At 34.8% G+C, this 20,453-nt stretch overlaps 1 protein-coding gene across 1 annotated transcript; it reads left to right on the top strand.

The window, feature by feature from the left end:
• The first annotated feature begins 2,446 nt into the window (after positions 1-2,446).
• On the top strand, positions 2,447-10,802 carry LOC120348239 (ileal sodium/bile acid cotransporter-like). Its single transcript, XM_039418346.2, has 8 exons — positions 2,447-3,112; positions 3,446-3,645; positions 4,466-4,590; positions 5,255-5,390; positions 8,538-8,656; positions 9,085-9,173; positions 9,377-9,475; positions 9,766-10,802. Exons 2-8 carry the CDS (start codon positions 3,542-3,544, stop codon positions 10,153-10,155), a joined length of 1,062 nt encoding a protein of 353 aa, XP_039274280.2. The 5' UTR covers positions 2,447-3,112; positions 3,446-3,541; the 3' UTR covers positions 10,156-10,802.
• Positions 10,803-20,453: the final 9,651 nt, after the last annotated feature.

Below are 20,453 nucleotides of genomic sequence, written 5' to 3' on the forward strand. Positions count from 1 at the left end.
GTAGTCTGGCGCGGCTTGATGGTACGTTTTAATTTTGCTTTTATCTGGTGCATTATGCTTTTCACGGACATATATCCTAACTTTGGCATACACCGTGGGAAGTGCGATCCACGGATTGATGGTTTTTGACCTGTCGTAGCTTTTGATTCTTGCAGTGTATTGCAGCAACGCTTTTTATGATGGAATAAGCCAGTTTGAATTTTAAGGACTTCTTTCACAATACTCGAACGCAAAAATAGGCTGAGACTATAGGAATACTTGTAATCTGTGTACCATTCTAACGTTTTGCGGTACATGAACGCATGTCACGTACATGTTTTTACCTTTGATTTTGTTTACTTTACAAAGTTCCGTGTATCAATTGTACCTTTATGAATATAGATCGATAAAAAAATAAAAAAAATTTTATTTCAAAATCGTATATATATTCAATGTCCACCAACAAGTGCGTAGTTGATGCTGTTTTTCTTTATATATATATCTCGAAGTAGAATTTGCACATTGAACACTGAAAATTTGTCACATAAATGACATTTAATAACGGAATCGGGTTTTACTAAAATACTTCCATATGTCCTAACTACGCTGCATATCTCTTGCAGCAGAGCGATCATGGAGCTATCTTGATTCGTGAATAATTTTGAGCGATATCGGGATAAAATCACGCAAAATTGCTTTGTAACCATTGTGACGCAACAAGCTAAAATTATAAATTATTACGCGAAACGTCACGATTAATTTTACCCGGTTAACGGTTAAAGTGTTTCCCTGAAATTCCCGGCCCTAGTATACACACGATTCACCACAAAAATCTTGTGAATTAGCAGTAAAAATATAGATATCTAAACTAACCATGGTCGCAGGCTCGCAGCATGTATACAAGAACTCGATGCTACTTTGCAATTTGTTCTTTACGCGCATATAATGACCTTTGAAAATATTTTTCGTTTATGAACTTGAATTGACGACAACTACAATATGAAATAACAACAAAGCAGTGTCTTCAATATATGACCCACCATCATCTTTTAAATAATAAAATTCAATCAATCGTTTATTTGTCATCGCAAAAAACAAGTGTATATATATATATAGAAAACGGATAAAACAAATAAATATATATAAGTTAGTGGCAGGAGTCGCGAGGGTTCTAGAAGGGTCTTCAAGCAGTGACACCTGCAACGCTGATGCAGGTTAGCATAAAAAAAGTAACTAAATGAGGAACAGCTACTGAATACCAGTAGTTACAACAGTAAACATGTTTAAGACTATTTTAAAATTATGTTACTATTTCGGAAAAATTCACTCAGAAACCAAAAATGGTAGAAAAGAATTCATTAAAAAAGATTCGTCTTCCCGGTATAACTTCTTGATTTTGACGCAGTTAATAAATATAGAAACGATGTGTGATATAATTCATTAAAATGTAGCTTTTGCTCACTTAAATTTGCCTTGTTTACTTGTTATCTTTATCTACAGTATCTACACGAAAACTTTACATAGGTTGATGAAGCAGAGCAAAAAGACACTGAAGTTTATGTATGCACGATTAGCAACGTGGGACAGTTACTTGAACCATGAGCGTGTAACGCCCGCTTACTGGGGCGTATGGAACACTTGCGCACAACTTTAATGACATCATTTATTATGTTGTAGAAAAAAAATGTCGTCCTTAAAGTGTACGTTGTTTATAGTGAAGATCGAATTTTTCAACTGTATTAATTTTATCTACGTTCTCACTGCATAGAACTCGCCAATAAATAAGAGGTTAGGTAGCAAATGCGACGGGCAACAATAAAAAAACATAGCTTAAGGCGGTTTTATACTGGGTCCGTAAGCGGAACGCAAATCTTCCTAATCCATTGGTTTAAAGTTTAAACAAAGGAATAGTGAATCCAAAAAGTAGAAAAGCGACTTGCCGTATAGCCAAGCATGACCAGTTTACGAACGTAACTATTTAAAGACGTAAAATTAAAGACGTGTTCCGATCTATAAAACGCGTTTATCGTAGAATTTCAGTAGCTAATGAAAAAGACAAAAGTGCGCGTTTAAACACCGGCATTGATGTCGCGTGCGAATGTTTTGTATTATCCAATTGAAATGTTTACATTGGAAAATGTTAGTCAGAAGATTCACTTTATAGCAACCTTTTTGCAAGCGATAGGTACAAATAGCTGGTCGCATTCGGGGTTATTGAAATCACTCTTTATCGACCCCTTGATTTCTATAAATTCTCTCTATGTTCTCGTGACCATTGATAATTGTATCTGTCTATTATGTAGGTATCCATTGATTTAATATTCATATTGTATGCGATAAATAGAGTACAGTTTTCAGGGATAATCAGAAGAATATGGACCACCGCAATTTGTATCAGAGGATATTTTGACTAGCAGCCATATTGATAGTTGAGGTTGTGAAAAATGAAATATTGCATATATGCATATAAACGCCGAAATTGTGAATTTTACTTAGTTTTTGAAGTTTTTGGTCAAACTTTACATACCTTCGAACCGAACAAAGCAATAGTAAACAGACATATACAGTATATATGCATAATAAAATCAACAGAAATTGTAGAAAAATAAAACAATTCAGACCACATAAACTTACTATTACGTTGCATTGCCTGATATTATTTTTAAAAGGTTTCTTATGTTTCAGACAAGAGCTTTGACCCGGGGGACATCATAAATTTTACAGGAGTATGATATATTATAATATATATGTTGAGACGTACTCAACGACTGTTGAGGAGAGAAAAATCATTTATCAAAATGCATCAAAAAAATTTGTAAGAATTTCCACGTAAAATTATTAATCAGAAGCAGTCATATAAAGTGCATCGCTCATCTGAATATTGTTTTAGCATGGGAAAGAGACACAAAGTGTTTCTTTTACCCAGTTAATACCAGAATTTTGCTGACGCTGCAGTAGTCATTTTGCCTTCGTGAGTTTGCATTCGGGCATGGCTTGCTTTTTTCTTATATTCCATGTCGGTTTTGTAAAGGAGATAGAATATTATGTCTTCTCAAAACCGTACGCTGATCGACATCGGAGATTATCTTGTAGTAGTTCATTCCCAGAAATGGCAGTTCAGTGTGATTCCAATGTATGTATTGCGGTATATCATGTATATCATGCAGCTTGTTTCGAAAAAATTAGTCTTATTGTGAATTGAAGAATTATTGACAGATTTTTACAAATGTATTCATAATATTGTTTTTTAACAGAATCTGAGAGTAACGGTAATCAGCCTTTTAGATATTTATGCTTAGTACTGTAAATGTGAAGTGTACATGTGGGAAATCGATTCATAGCTAAGACAATTAGTCTATTATATATATAATCAGCCAAGTAAGGGCCATTGATAAACTGAGATAAGTTTTATCTGTCGTTATTTATAAAATTCCTTTTTTATACTAATATTTTGATTATGTTTCAGTTCATGAGATACGTGATTATTCTACAGTCGTAAACAGTCGGAAGGCCGTAACGATATCGACCTGCTTTTATGTTATACTATTTATACATTTAATCTATGAGTATGGAATACGAAAATATAACAACGATGCCATTTTTAAACCACACTGAGGAAAATACAAATTCATTTGCATCCATGCCAGGTTTTAAAGTTATTTTCACGTAAGTATTGCTTTAGCAAGAATCTTCATATTTTCTACTTTGCGAGTAATAGGTTTCAATTTATGTCGTTTTAAGCTATTAAACTTTTCCGAAAGTTTTACTCTAAAATTTATAAAAAATGAATATTGTTTTTTCATATTACCACTATCCTGCAAGGTTATATAACATCCGCAGTATATCATTAGAACATTGTACTTATCTCAAATTGAATTCACAATAAAATTTCTCAACGAAACTGGTGGCCATAATTATTTCGCCTTAATAGACCACACAGCATCACAGCTATAAAGTCATTAAATCTATTTTCAGAAACTTAATTAGATTTCATTGTTTTTATACATGATCATTTAATTAATATCGCCGTTTTTATCCGATTCTTCTGTGGGGATTTAGTCCGATGTAATATTGTACGTTCAAATAGATTAGTACATTTTAGCCTCCGGATACGTCGTCATATACATTTGTTTTCCTAAACTTGTTTTTATTTTATTATTTAAGTAGTCCGAAAGAAAAACAATGTTTTTTTTTTTTAATTCTGAAGTAAAAAAAATAAGTAATGTAAAGGTGACATGTTTAATACTATTGTTGTTCCATTATACACACCAGTAAAATCGATTTTTCAAAAAGTTTTGATACAACATTAAATATTGTCTGGAACTATTGCATTAAAAACGCTGTTAGGTATATGCGTCACAGATGTAACAAGTCCGTACAACCTATATTAATGTTTGAGTTATACGTTCTCATGGTCTGGTATAATTCTCATGGTCATTTTATATTCCCATTAACTACCATGGTATAATATATGTTTTATTATCAGCCTGATTCTCATTGTGATTATGTTTGGAATGGGATGTGCTGTGGACCATAAAAAACTCATAGCAAATTTGAAGAAACCTGTAGGTATCAGCGTTGGACTAGGATGCCAGATATTTCTTGTCCCAGGTATTTCAATCAAGTTGTTGTGTTAAATACTTTTTACATTGTATGACTCCCTCCACTAAATTGTCTCCCATTCGATATATTGCATAGAATTTCAAGAGATAACGTCACGGAATGTAATAAAATCAATACCTCATTATTGTTCAATGCATTAGACAAAAAGAGGAGTCAGATAACATAATGAGACATATCCACATCCGCAATCAACAACTTTCTAATCTGAGCGTGGGTTCTATAGATGATCTTGCTTGTGGTCGTTGCTGAATAAAACTGAATTGAGAGCTGTTTACTGATTAATATTAATAAATTCATTTTTCTGCAATAACATGTTTGTAACTGGAACAATTTAATCGCGAAATAATAATTGAAATTAAATGTTGGTAAGCTATTGAATGAAGTAGACACGAGTAAATAAAAAAATATGTGAAATAAAATAAGAGTACTACTATTATCCGCCTATACTTTGATTATACAAACTATGACAACAACATGCGACTGTCGTGAGCTTTATTATGAATTTTGCTTCAGAACTTCAGGCCCCAGCTCTCCGGGTTTACAAAATTGATGATTCATACTCCGGATATAGACTCCAGAACACCTAATTTTTGTCAATGCAATTATAATATTCATAATTAACCAATGTGCAATTCTCATGTCCAAATTACAGTTATCACATATGGATTGATAAAATTGTCATCGATGACACCTCTTCAAGCGCTAGCTTTAATGTTAGTTGGATGCAGCCCAGGCGGAAGCAACAGCAACGTCATAACGTACCTAATACATGGAGACATATCTCTGAGGTTTGGATTTTTAACATGTCCCATAAAAACATCGTCAGATTAATTTTTTTTAACAACATTCAGTAGGTTTCAGCTTTTGGATCGATAGGTTTTCAAGAATTTGACATCGTTTTCTGACACACGAATCTTGCGTGATGTGAATAATTTTTAAAACCCCCAGTTATTACATTTGTTAATAATATTGTTCAACTGTGACGCACGTTTCAATGCGTTTCATTTAGTATAACTCCAATTTCAATACTTGAAGCGCACAATTCTAAGCGCAAACATCAGTCCGACTATTATTGAGTCAATTGTAGAAGTTAACGATCAGATGCGACGCTTCTATACGTTGTCAGCAAACACAAACCGAAGTTACAGCACCACTGAACTGAGCAATATTGTCATACCTATCACATACAATTGAATAAAGTTGGTCAGGCTGGTGAGCCAGACAACTGAAAGACTTACAAATATTCTACAGGTTGAATTATCAAACGAGGTCCTCGATCTTCCTAGGAGGCCGTATTCGAATATATCAAGAGGGCCGAATAAATTTGTAGTTCTTAATTTATTATAGCAATGACTGAACTACTATTGTGCAACGGTTCCTTTCCAGAGATCCTTTGTAGTTCATTCTTACTCCGCCCACAACTAAATTTGAGAATCTCGAATGAGGTGTTCCGAGGCTTCGCCTTGGCAATTTGGAAATCGAAAGAATAGAATTCAAAGGGGGTGATGTTTGGAAAGTAAAATGTCTATATTTGAATATGATATGATTATTTTCGAAAGCATGAAACGATTTGCCTAGGCATCGCTAATACCTTTCCTCTCTTGATATTCATACGAATTCATGTTATTATAATTTATAAACAAGTTTCATAAAATCGAGAACCTGGAATCGTGAAAGTCGCTATAAAAATGCATCACGTGTAAAGCTGAAAACTTCACAATACCAACTCAGGATTAAATGAATTGCGGAAAATATGCAACAGAAAGTTTCATTGATACAGACATTGATTGAATCTATGACTCACATTCTTCTTCGTGATAAAAAAATAACGTGCGGCCGATTCATTTAAAACTGTCGTAGGCGAACCCAGGCCAATGATATGAGAACTCTATGAACTCCTGTTCCACTTGGCCACAACGCCGAGCATTTTTATACGGTAGAGCGGCTTCGGTAAATATTGAAGTGTCAGCATTTTGCGCTAAACATGCCAGCCCCTTTTGTCTACGAGATTTGAATCACAAATGAGCCCCGCGTGACGTTCATGGGACGATCTCAGCATTTTGCGCTAAACATGCCAGCCCCTTTTGTCTACGAGATTTGAATCACAAATGAGCCCCGCGTGACGTTCATGGGACGATCGATTTCATATGAATGTATTCAATTTCTAAGATATGGGGATACGTAGAACTGTAGAAAATCACCTCTCACACTCATACTATATCCGGAATCAGTCATGAGTTTTGATGTTTGACTCCGCCTTCTGGTGAGGTGCGACGTCCGTGCAGAGCGACGCAAGCTGCGAGATGAAATTGGTTTTGAGGGGTGCAAACTAAATTTATACCATCTCCGTCTCTCCTTTTTCAACTTTAGCCTTTCCAACATGCGAACCATTTTCTGGCATTTTTAGCTTTTGTCCACTGTGAAATATATATTCATAACGTTGACGAGTGGGCGTGACTTCCTAATCTTGCCATGGAGCAGTTTGAAAATTTTGGTGCTTGTGAGAAACAATGGACTGAGGTTCAATGGGACATGCTCCACTAGGCAAAATTCGACAGTGTTCAATCATTGAGTTATTAGGGGCTCAAAGATGTGTATGTTTTGTGTGATATTAGGATCTCTTTTGGCCCATGGCCCAATTTGGAATATATTCTAGATTCAAAAATATTTTTCCAGAGTGTATTATTTGCTTCTGGCCAAAATTAAACATTTTCCTTGTTAATATATAAATGATTTTGTTGTGTTATTGGACGCAGTGAAAAGTTAACGATTAAAAAAATTACACTTTTGTTTTTTGTTCTTTTTGAGCACTTTGAAGCCCATACTTATTGTTTATATATGGCCTTCCTAACAAAAAACGTTATTGTCGAGAATACAAGTTTCAAAACTCATTTTCAAATAATTGAAATTAAGCATAAGCAGTAACTTTATTTCAGATTTAATAATGATAATCTAAAAAACATTGTACAACGGCAGACTCTTTAGATACGTATGTCGCCAAAGTGGTTTTATGTTGACAAGGCGCACAACTTGTTTTAAGAATTTTTTGGAAAAACGTCTGAAATATTTTGGTTGAACCATGATTTTAAATATATTAACTCTCCAAATTTGAAGTTCCACAGTTCTTTGGGTGATGATGCTGATTCGTTGCTAATGTTTAACGGCATATTTCGTCGAGTTCAATAGACTGCTTTATTCAATCAATCATTGTGCACCACGGTGTGTCCAAATGTGCTCCAACAGTGGGGTGAAGTGGAACACTTGACAAACGTTTTTCGAATCATTTTGTGGTAAAATTTGTGTCGCTTGGAAACTTCATTGACGGTGAATAAAAACTACATTTACCACTCTCTGCATTAGCCATGCAATGTCGAAAGAATGTTCAGGTTATTGGGCTCAAAAATGCAAAAGAAAAATAGTGTTGAAATCTTCCCCATTTTATTGTATATTTTCTAAACGTCTGGCCTATATTAATTGGTAGTAAACAAGAGACTATTTATTTGAATTGAAATGTAGTGTAAATTACCACAGCACGCGTTTCATTTTGTTCATTTCTTGAAGTATCATATTAGTGTTTTTGTTTAATATATATATATATACAGGGTGTCCCAAAATAAATGACCGAAAATGATTCATTGCTTATGGCAATAATGAAAAATATCAGTACTCAATAACAAGTTTACGACATATACGCCACACGCTGCTCTAGTGTTACGGGGCGTAACGGTACATACATACGTATTCGACTGTTCGTGGCGGAGGAATTCGGACATGGACAGTCAATGATGATGTCATAATCAAGCAGATCGCTCATATCACGAGGAATGTGTCAGTAACAAAAATATTATTACCCATCATTTGTTGTAGTAAACTCACAGAGACTGATAAAATTAAACTTAGATAGCCATGTTCATAAACTTATTCTATATTTTTAGTGTTGCAATGACGTCCTTCAGTAACATGCTGGCTCTGGTTACAGTTCCAGTGTGGCTTTTGATTTTTATGTCAATTGAACATATAGACGACAATATCAAGATACCGTATGAGTCACTTGGTAAGGTCAAAAGAATTTGAGATATTTCATAAATTATTCCCTTTTAGCCGGGAAACAAATGGTGAACAATGTAGTCGACAGAAAATGCTTGAAATTGATGCTGAACAGATCAGTTCACAATTTTAAGGGAACGATGTAGTTCACCCCATGTATATTCTGATATTCTACATTAAATAAATACAGAAAATCCAATAATTGAAAAATTTAAATAGATAGAACTTTGCCTGAAATTGTTAAAATTCTATCAGGTTAAACAAAGTTGATTAAATGTAATATTAAAAGGTTTAATATTTTGAAATCACTCTGTCGCAAGATCAACATCAATAAATTGTAGTAAAAGCATTAGCGCTTCACAATAAAATAACCAATAGACATTATAGCATCTTTAAAAATGTCCACATTAAACAATTTGTTTTATTACTTTACAGGCATCACTCTTTTATCTATTGCAATTTCGATAATTCTTGGAATGGGATTTCGTTACAAATATCCTCAGCATTCCAAAATTATTCCAAAAGTAAGTGATTTGTAAATAAATGAGTGAACTATTTTGCATCACCTATTAGTCATGAATGTCCTTCAAACTGCATCTATTTCAGTTTCGTATGCTTTAGGTCCTTGACATTTATTTAGAAAAACTGGAAAATGCGGAACGAGAGAAAAACGACATAGTCTGGATTTTAATTAAGCTTTGGCAACGTTACTTTTTTATCTTCTTAGGTTTGTTCTGGAATCGCTCTTGTTATATTACTAATTACAATTATTGTTCTGATCGTTGTGACGAGAGTAGAATTTAAATTTGCAGCCGAAACAATACTGGTGAGAAGTCACATTTTATTTCTTATTTTCAAAAATTTGTAACGTAATGGCCGACAACCTATAGCTATATAGCTTTACATAGATAAAAGAGACTTCGAAATAGGTCTTTACATAACACGTCAGACAATTTCAAGCAAAGCATGTGTCATGAGGAATGAACTAGAATATAGACAGCGCATTCTCTATCTATATCTATAGTCATCTATTCTGCCACTAACTGCAACTAGTTCTCTACGGGTGGTATTTTTTCATTCCATATTTATGGAATTTATGCGAGTATTCTTTTGCAGCCTACGGCATTTCTACCTATCATTGGAATGGTAATTTCGTACCTGATTGCTTGTATTCCACCGTTAAATTTACAAGGAAGATCGAAAAAAGCCATCGCAATTGAAGTTGGGATACAAAATAGCGGATTGGCTAACTCAGTATTATTTTTAACTTATGGGGACAGACCCCAGTGTATAGCAGAAGTCATAACGATTCCTTTGATCTATAATATATTCCAAACTGCATACATTTTTATAATAGTCTCTGGCTATCGGATTTGGTTTTGCCAACGTAACAAACGACAGCAGGACGAAGAAAATGTTGTCGGAGTTGCGAATGATGACAAATATGAGAACCAGCAAGTGAGATTTACGGAAGCAGATCCATTTTGCACATCAGAAAAGGCGTAGAATACCATTTTACCTACGTTCCGCTCTTACTTTTAATAATATTTTGGATATAGCAGTATAATGATGATATATTATCGATAACTTCAATGGATTTTTCTATGTACAAAATATATATGTTAGCATGTTACTTGTTAATAAAAATTTTATTATATCATGTTCCTAACCACGCCAAAATTCAAGTTTGATTTTGAAAATAGGATTAGTTATCGCAACATAGCAAATTATCAGGTTCTAGCAGTTATAGTCTTGTCACTTCAACAAGCGATTTGTTTACTATATTGTTTTCGGAATTTATTTGTATCGTACTTGTGACTGTAAGATGCAATAACCATTTGAGAATTTGACACCTGGCAACGTTAGTTGGTCACTAAACAACGTTTTATTCGATTTTGATCTTTACGACTCACAGCCGGATGGAATTATGGAACTAATCATAATGGATTTACGAGCGAAGCTCTAATAGGTCGTACGTCCCGTCATTGGTGGTAACTTACTCCGATGGCCGCATGGTCGTATCGTTACCACCCATAGTCTGTACCGAGAACTGTTTTGCTTTTTATTAATTATGTTTTTTGTTGTGTATATGTTTTCTGGTGAACAAAACAAATAAACTCTCTCTCTCTCTCTTATTGGTCATGGCACCTCAATCCGAAGCTTCTAATGCTTAAGCGTTGCTGGATATACTCCAAGTTCCCCATTTATTACATACTCAATGGCGTCGAATATTGTCGCTCATAAAAGCGTAATATATGTTTGAAAATGTTCGATAGTGGAAAAACTCCCAAATGGGGTACGTGAGAACTACCTATCCTTCTATGCCAGTGGTTCCCAATCTTTTTTGGCACATTGGCCTTTTGTCAAAATCCTAATTCCTCCCCCACTACGCATGAAATTTTATTTGTATTTGTTATTCTTCATTCAACGAAACATTTTCTTGAGATACGTGCAACTCTCAAACAAGTAAGTAATTAAAAAAGTAAAAAAAAAAACATTAAAATTCCTCCCTGAAAAAGAAGTTCTCTCCGGTTGGGAAACATTGTGCTAAGGTTATGCAATCTGATGCCTTCTAATTCGTCACAATCTGAAGTAATAAAACCTGTAAATATATGAGTTGCATTCATTCATTATAAGCAACATAAATAGTTAAAGTATATTCGATGTCTGTTAATTTTAATCTCTGTTACACTTTCTGAATCAACATCATCATCATCAGCAGCATTGCCGTTCATATAACATTAAAATAATCAAACTGAAATTGTGTATACTATAGGGCCCGGAATGGTTAACCGGTTAATCGATTTTAGATGGTTTACGGTTACGATTTATTTTAACCGTTGAGGTCTTCAAGTGTATTTCGTTATCTGTTATTTGGTTCAATTTGATTGTGCAACTTTACAATATACGAACATTTGGCATTCAATACATTGTGTGCATTGTTGATCTCTGAAGTAGTCCAGATTGGGTTTACATTCAATAACTTGTGTTCAATAACACGGGAATCGGATATATATAGGACCGAATCTTCTCCCTATACTGGTACCAATCATGAGATAGTCATACTAACATTGTTTTACACATGAATAAATCTTATTAAGTCTTATTATGTTGACAACCGCACTTGTGTCGGTGCCTGATTAATTAATACTTCGTTAAATAAACATTAAATACTGCAACGCAAAATTTTGATCAAATATTGTTTTTGTACTACGCTGAACGAATGTAAACGTGCATAATGGATTCCTCAATTTGTAACAAACAGAATTTAGAACTCGAGTGAAATGGCATAGACTCGTTATCAAATCTGAGTTCTTTGAATCAGCGAGTTTGAACAGATGTTACTACTTTGAGTCCAAATGATACTTTGACAAGACTACCTTATGATCACCACCTCGCCCAATGATTAATAATTCGAGTATACAGTTTCAATACGGAAATATTCACACCATAAATTCAAAGTGGAAAAACGAATTCAACAATAGAGCACACAGAATTATTTTAAATAAGTAAAAGTAACAGCTTCCTAGCGACAACAACAATCTTTAACCGATGAATTCGAAAAATTTGATCCTGTGTAGTTAAACAGAAAAGCGATTTTTTCTCAACAAGTTCCACAACCAAAGGCGTGCAGCCCTAAGGGGTTCGCAGACTCCAGTTTGAGAATCACTGGTCGAGGCCAAAACCTATCAATTCTAACACTTGATAATTCTTGCATTCTAACTTGGTAATACATTCGAACATACTTGTATTACAAAGGCTTGTATTCGTACTAAAACCAAGCGCTAGTCTTAGTCAATATTTCACGAATTCCAACTATCTTCACCATTTGTAACAGCCATTCTTTGTGACCTGGACGACACCGATTGCACACTATAAATTTATTAACAGTTCAATAATGTGGTATTTCATGTCTTTTTATCCTCGAATCCAGAAAATCACACAACTCGAAGTATACAGTTGACACAGTTATCTTAAAACAAACCCCAAACAAATCAGGAAAAATACTCGCAGTACAGCGAGTTGCCTAGCGCGCAACAATCTAATGTCAAAACAGAAAGTCAAGACGTTGGCATGGCAAAGAGGGATTTTTCTCATGCAACGCTGCCTGTACTTGAATATTATATTTTGAAAAACTGATGCATAGTTATGCCCACAAATACGTTAGTTGTTGTTTACGATTCAAGTTATAGATTCAGTGATCCCGTGTCTAACAAAAATAGTTAATGCGATACGAGGCATGAATAGGACCAGAAACACTGACATCCCGATCAACCGCAATATCATCTGCAGTATTCACAGTGCAGTGTAATTTGCTTTATGGCAAATATTCCGAAGAATTACAAATACGTCATGCTTTCTGTGGCCGTTGTCAGTTTTCGACTGATTTCTATTTTCTATTTTAAAAATTGTTTGAAAGCTTGCGCGTTAGCTTTATTTCGGGGAATATGAGAGAGTACTCGGGTTGGTTAACTATATGCGCAATACATCACTTTATCAGGGAATCAGTGGGTTTCGAAAACATTCAAATGTTTGATTGAATATTATTAATTGTAATTGTGTAAGTGTTTTCGTGTGAGAGTGTATAAAACGAAATATCATAGGATAGGATCGAATTTACATATTTATCCCGGTGGGAAGGAAGCCAATAAGACGGCCTAATCATATGGCGAACCACGGCCTCCCGTCCGGTATTACCAGTCCATGTCGGGTATGGGATTAGTTAACCAGTTATTTGTTTTCGGAAGCATGAACTTGATGGTGAAGGAAGCCGACAGCCGTAACCGACTCAGGATACGTGAACCATCCTACAGCGGCGAAAAGTCCAGCAATCCTCTCGTGATTCATCGATATTTCACAATTTTCAGGTTTAAATATTCCTGATAAGCTGTATCGTTTTCATCCAAGTAATTATGATATATATATACTGTGCTTTGGTGAGGTAAAATCCTCAACATGAATATAAGATCCCGGTGGTGCTACTCACTACCACATCTGCTTTAGTAGGTCCCTACATAACAGGAACCAGCACGTGTGGTAAGGTGTTTCTCCAGAACGTTTCAGTAATATAATAGCGACAATGAATACCATTCTCAAAAGCTAATTAGAACATGTATTGTGTTATCATTTCTCGCAAATTTCCTCGACATCTGGGAACAAAGCATTTTACATATTTGATATCCTTATATATAGTAATATAGTTTTATCATACCCTCAAAATATCCATTTGAACTGCAAAATTGTTACTGAAGTAGTTGATATAAAATTGCGAATACATTTCGTATTTCAAAAAATTCCCCACGGCCCTCGACATTCAGATAGATTTGTAAATCGATAGATTTGTAACTCTCACAATGCTCGGCATGTTCGCTAGTTGTGTCGGTACGAATTGTGTTTTATACCTAATCTTGGCACTAAGGTGTCCCGCTTACAGTACAAAAATAGCATTGTGGCCACAGATACCGACCTTCTTAATCCAGTTTTACAACAACCCCTTGCAAACCTCACGAAAAGTTCTAAAAATTATGTTGATCCTAAGAAGTTTACACAAACGTGGAACACACAAATATATAATCTCAAGAAGATTTAACGTAAAGGCTTTTCAATACGCCCACCTGTCGAGTTTAATATAGCTTTAATAAGTTTATCCGAAATTTTTAATATTCAGTTTTGGCCAGACCCGATACCAACTCACAACAATCATATACCAATTTCACCGTCGAGATTTTGGTAGATTTAATTGTGTATGTTCGGATGGAGCCAAGTGAAATGAGTATGCTACAATAATTAGTGGGAATTTAATTAAAAAATTTTCGACAGATTGGAATAACGTCGGCGCAACAACTTTTCCAATTCCCCATTAGTATCGTTGCCAGAATTTTTTTGGCTTCTGCCTAGGAAAAGGTAGATGAATATCCTGACCGATTCTAGAAGTTTTTAGATGAGGAAAAGCAATAATTGTAAGAATTTTCTGTACTTCTCGCTGTATTACCCAAATCCAAGTACTCATTACACAGGGTAACGTTAGTCGCAAACCGTAAGCCTATAACATATATATAGAGTTTAAGTAAATCAATGCAAAAAATCGAACAATAGTTGGAACACCTTACGCTCAATTGACTATTTAGCATTGACGGTGGCTATCTTCAGGTAAAAACTTGGATTCACCAACTTGAGACAAAACTTTTGCCAATCAATTAAGGATAATTCCTTACAAGTACCATCCACCAATCAACATTTCATGTGTAAACAATCCATACAGTGGTTCTCCAGATATCTGTTGTGTTGTTGTATCACCACTCGTATGGAAAAAAATCTTATCAGTCTCCTGATTACATTATACACGTTTTATACGTGTACAAAGCCATATATATATGCATTATGAATTTTGCCATGCTTTCTATTACACGGCCACATAGCAGTCTTGAGGATTAATAGAGAGGACAAACGCTTCAACGTCTTTTGGCTGGTATTCAACCGATATGTAATATGTATACCATAAAATGACCGGTATTTCAAAGTTTTTTTGTCGCCAGAAGATTCCATGTCATGATCGTCAGAATATTTTTGACTAGGATTATCGTGAAAAATTGCTTGGTTTTAAGTCAATATGGCAATAATCTTTAATGCCAAAATGTACAACTTTGTTTGAGGGTTAAAGATTGGCCATGCGTATATTACATTAAATATATATATATATGCAATCAGCTATATATAAAAATAGTATGGAATTAGAGCGATCATTGGGAGCAAAACATGATAGATATGGATTAGGTATGCATTTTTCTCATATCAAATAACTCTGACACATTGCGGTGTCCCGCAAGTGATCGAAGTGAAATAGCGAGCCGCATAACGCAAAGAGATCACATTTCGGTAGTAGCCTTAATAAAGACACTTTCACTTTTTTATCCAGTCGTTGGAGGCAAAGGCAAACTTTATTACAGTGACATGAACAATATGAACCGGAAGAGCAATATGAACAGATGAACCCTATAGCAACAATTAGGCAGATAATATCTGGCTCAGATTAATCATTAACGGCAATACTGAGTTTGTCTTTGACACGAAGGAGCAAAATTAAAAAAAAAAAAACATCCTACGCGCAAAAAGAAAAGTTATGTAAACAAAACAATTTTAACATTAGCTCTTATGGGGAATGTGATCACCAGAGCAGAAATTTGCATTTTTTGTAATTTTCTAGATATCTTTCATTGTATACGTGAGCAGTTTTGAGGATAGAATATTTTTCACATTTTTTTACATTTATATATTTTATATACCATTCTACAGACCCATTTAGCAAATAATGAATATTACATTTTCAATAGAGACCAATGATGTGTTTGATGAGGTTCATGTCAAAGAGGCTACTTCACAGAGATAAGTTGGACCAAACGAACGTGCAATTTCAAAGTTGCTGTGAATACATCACTGTACTTTTCTGTGTCAACTAGAGCCCAAAAGTTTGGCACACCCCGAAGGGGTCCAGGGGGAGGTGCTTTTCTAGTGTTTCAATTTCAAGCTCCATCTTCCCAGCATCAAGCTCGAACACAGCGCGTAACGGCTCGGCAGTGCTTAATAGCATGATAGATTGAGTGACAAGTTGTAAAATGTAGCATATCTCCACATTGTGCCGCTTTGTTGTACCCCCGTTGAATCTGAGTCGGTCAAGGGCAAGAATATAACGCAGACTCGGACTCGTGACATTATTTGAACTATTTTTAGAGCAGTGATGCGGGCGAATCATGTGGTCCTTACGGGCCATGGTGACCTGATCTAATGAAATACAAATTGCCAATTAGTGGTACCCAAACTAGTGTAACAATTCTACAACTTCAGTTGGTATGTTGCATTATAGTCAAATGAATAAAAGTATTGATTGATTCAAATGTTTTTTCATTCAAATCAAGAAAACATATCATTTATTTTCCCATAAATATTTATCGGTCGTTAGTCAATTTTTTCAGAACATTTATTTTGTGTTTGTTTGCGTTTCTTCAACGAATTTGCGATGACACTACAATATCGAAAAAACAAGTTGCCTGACATATATATGTCCTTTTGTCATTGATTTTTTACCCCAGGATAAAATAACTTAATGACAAAATGAAATGTATTCACAGTGTTATAACATCATGATGGAAGGACACAAACCGATACGGAATTCAATATATTTCAACTTGAACCTTTACTTTAAAACGCAATATAGCGTGTGGCATCAACAATGGAATGTCTTTTAGTTACTGGAGAATTTGCATCACCTATTTGGCATTATTTTCCAATGGCAACCATGGCTCTGAAATGGACTCCGCTTGCATAGGGGTACAAAAATGGCAAACAATTTGGGTGGCATTTTTAAAATTGTTCATGGGCGCTATTTTGCATCGATAGACCACTGATATAACCTACAATAAAAACAATTTTTTAATTTTTAAGACTCCATATATATATAATAAAATAAGAATGGATGTTGTTTAAATACACACAACGCAATTGACACAAATTCAAACATCGAAATCTTGTTCTGGATATACTATATCTTCTTTCTTCATTTTTCAATAACGTTTTTTTCGCGAAAGTTGGCGGCGTTGTTCTATTATACACTAATAAAAATTTACGCTATACAAGTTGTCATCTGTTTCCTGACTGAACAGTTGATTTGACTGAAATTAAATAATACGTAATATTTGTACGCAATTTATTTCTTTGCAGAAATAAGCAGCATTTATTCATTATAGCCTGGGATATCCAAATAGATTTAAAAATAGTTCTAGTCTAGTCTGTATTTCTGAATATTGATTTCAGTGATAAATTGGGACGTTCCATTTGAAAAATCTTTATTTGAAGTATCTGATATATCCCACTTAAAAATGCATTCATCTAATTCATGAAAACCATAATACATGGGTACCCCCTGAATTCAGTGTTCATTGGAATCGCATTTAAACGTTGCCACATGCATTATAGCTACAAATATAGAGTGTGCCAGTAAAATGTATATGTACATGTATTGTATTAAATGACAAAGACGATTACTTATAACATCTTTGTGGCTGTGTCGATTGGCGCGACAGTTTAGTAGTTGGGAGTCGAAATTTCGTACTTCGAAATGTCACCAATTGAAATCAATGTGTTCAACTAAAAAGAATCTGAAATTTCGTCCTATTTCTATTGTCTAGCACAGGGGTCCGCAACTACTTTTCAGCGCGACCCAAAAATATTTTTTCTAATTTCTCGCGACCCAAGCATTTTGTAAACATGTAATTAGTTATCAATTTTAAGACTATTATTGACACTAGCAAGTTTCTTGTACAAAATTATATGAAACGTATTACATAAAATCGTGAATAATAGCGTTTAATATGACTAATGCAAAATATTAGCTTTGTGTTTTGTACACAACATATCAATTCTATGTTTAATTTGGGAGACAGCAACTCGAAGCTCCTCTTCTACTTTTAGCCTTGATCTGTATTTGCTTTTTATGTATGAAAACGCAGAAAAGGTCTTTTTAAGTAGGTAGTTCCGAATGGCAACAGAACATTCATTGCAGCAGCTGATAACTCCGGATATTCTTTTGCAACTAAAATCCAAAATTCAGCCAAACTTCTTTTGCCATCAAATGCGATCTTCAACCCGCGATCACTTGACAAGTCATCCAATGATTCAATCAAATCTGATGATAGATGTTGTATATTTGAAACCGTGAAAGATGATATATCCAGTCGTGTTGCTGTAGTGTTGTGTTTTCGGGAAAATATTTATTAAACCACTGCGAAAGATCATGAAGATGACTGATTATGGACTGTTTCACAATGTTTTGACTGAACTCGTTTTCTTCGAGAAAATCGTTCCGCTCAAAAAACATATATATATATTCATTCTTCCATTTTCGACTCGGGCAGTCCAGTGTTAAATTTTCTTTTTGAAAGCTTTGATCTTGTTAATCGCTTAGATACTTTGTCATTGTTTTCCATTTGGTTAACAACTCTTTTTCTAATAGACGGAAAAATGTATATACTGGTTTGTCAATGAATTTCGGATGCTTTACTGTAAGATGGTGTTTCAATTTAAAATGCTTTCAGGCTCTCGTTGGCAAGAACTTTGGAACAAACAACACATTGAGGACCTGACTCATCATATATAAAAATACACGTGAAACCAAGCCTTGTAAATTCCTCGCTGTACTTCCGCTTGTAATGAGGGTTTGAGTGATGTAAATCTATTCGATGTTGGTGAGGAGATGAGTCTTTTGTCGGGCGTTGATCCCCACTGCTTGAGGATGCAAAGATGTTTGAAGGTGCATGCGGTGTTCTGTCCTAACTTAATTTCTCCTTCGTATCTTCTGCTCGCATTTTTTTTTGGAGTATTTTTCAGTAACCAGTTTGTCAACATTAGTTGTGACTAAAACTACCTTTAAAACTTTTAACCTCGCTAAATTTTGAATTTAATCAAGAATGCCTTACAATAACAAATGTAACAGCACCCTAACTATTAAATTGAGAATGGACAAATCTCATCATCTGTCTTTATCAATCAATTCCACACGACTACTGCTAACCTCGCATTGCTACCGAACAACACAGTTGTCTACGTAGTAGGATAATACCAATTAACAATGCAAACAACTACGTAATGAATGTTCCCCCGACTTTCGATCCCAGCAAAATTCTTCCGCTTTATACTATACCATTGCAAAATATTGGTACTTATTTCAAAAATGGTTGTGCGAGTTGGCGCCATATAAACCGGTTTATATGTTTCAAACTATCATTTTAATTCAATACATTCAACAACCTTCCATTTAAATGTGCGGTAGAGAAGTTTGGCTTAGTCTATCACAGCTATTTCTAGATTAATTTTTGATCACTGCATTTAAAATAAAACTCCTACGAAGCAAAATGAATATTGAGGTATTTGATTGGGACTTATATTTACCAAAACACCACTAAAAACTACCAAATAGCCCGCGAAAACCGCCGAAACGAGGTAATATTCACAACCACGAAAGATGGTCTGAATGGCAAAAGTATTTGAGCGCTTCTAAAACGTTTATTGTTACGTCAAATTTTGCACTTGTGCTAATTGGCTAATGTTACGGCAGTAAATAAGGAAGTGTATACTCGGGGAAACATCCATAAATAATTATAATCAGAGATTTAAAAAGTTATTATACATAAATACGCTACACTGACGCGATGCTCATATTTATGGCAAATTTAAATTGTTTTGCGACCCAGAGTAGAGGGCTTCGCGACCCAAAGTTGCGGACCCCTGGCTAGCAAACTGGGGTCCGCGGACCCTTTGGGGTTCGTGAAGCAGTATTGGAGGGTCCGAGAAAAAATCTGTTATATAGCTCATAGTTTGATGATACAAAAATTAATTCTTAAATTTGCAAATACACTTTGGCTTTTGCTCCCACACAATCACTGCTGGGAATAAGGATTCTTCATTTTCTGTTTCAATCACACTTGTCCGGTTGTGATGTCACAGAGCTGTGGGCACAGAGAGAGTTTTATTGATGTCATTACAAGTTAACTGACTGCAAAGGTGTAACTGAAGCTGCCTATTTTCCCGCTTGGGGGTAGTTGCAGTGGGCAGTTTATAAAGTATGCCATTCCGTTTCTAAATGATGTTTTACACTTTTATATTGAAAGGTAGATAGCGTATGGAGAGCGTAACCAGAAAAGCACTAAGGTTTAATTTTAATCTTTCAAATTTAGCCTTTGACCTACAGCAATGGTATGCCTATATTTTTACGTTTTCAGCTATGCTATATTAATTTCAAGACGTGCTCGTTT

This window comes from Styela clava, chromosome 1 (genome assembly GCF_964204865.1).
Source record: "Styela clava chromosome 1, kaStyClav1.hap1.2, whole genome shotgun sequence".
In the NCBI taxonomy this organism is placed as follows: Eukaryota; Metazoa; Chordata; class Ascidiacea; order Stolidobranchia; family Styelidae; genus Styela; species Styela clava.

What these genes read in the sequence shown, in the direction of transcription:
- LOC120348239 (XM_039418346.2), top strand. Translation starts at nt 3,542, where the DNA reads ATGAGTATGGAATACGAAAATATAACAACGATGCCATTTTTAAACCAC. An exon ending in CCAGATATTTCTTGTCCCAG is followed by an intron (nt 4,591 to 5,254) that starts GTATTTCAATCA and finishes TCCAAATTACAG; the next exon opens with TTATCACATATGGATTGATA. An exon ending in CATGGAGACATATCTCTGAG is followed by an intron (nt 5,391 to 8,537) that starts GTTTGGATTTTT and finishes CTATATTTTTAG; the next exon opens with TGTTGCAATGACGTCCTTCA.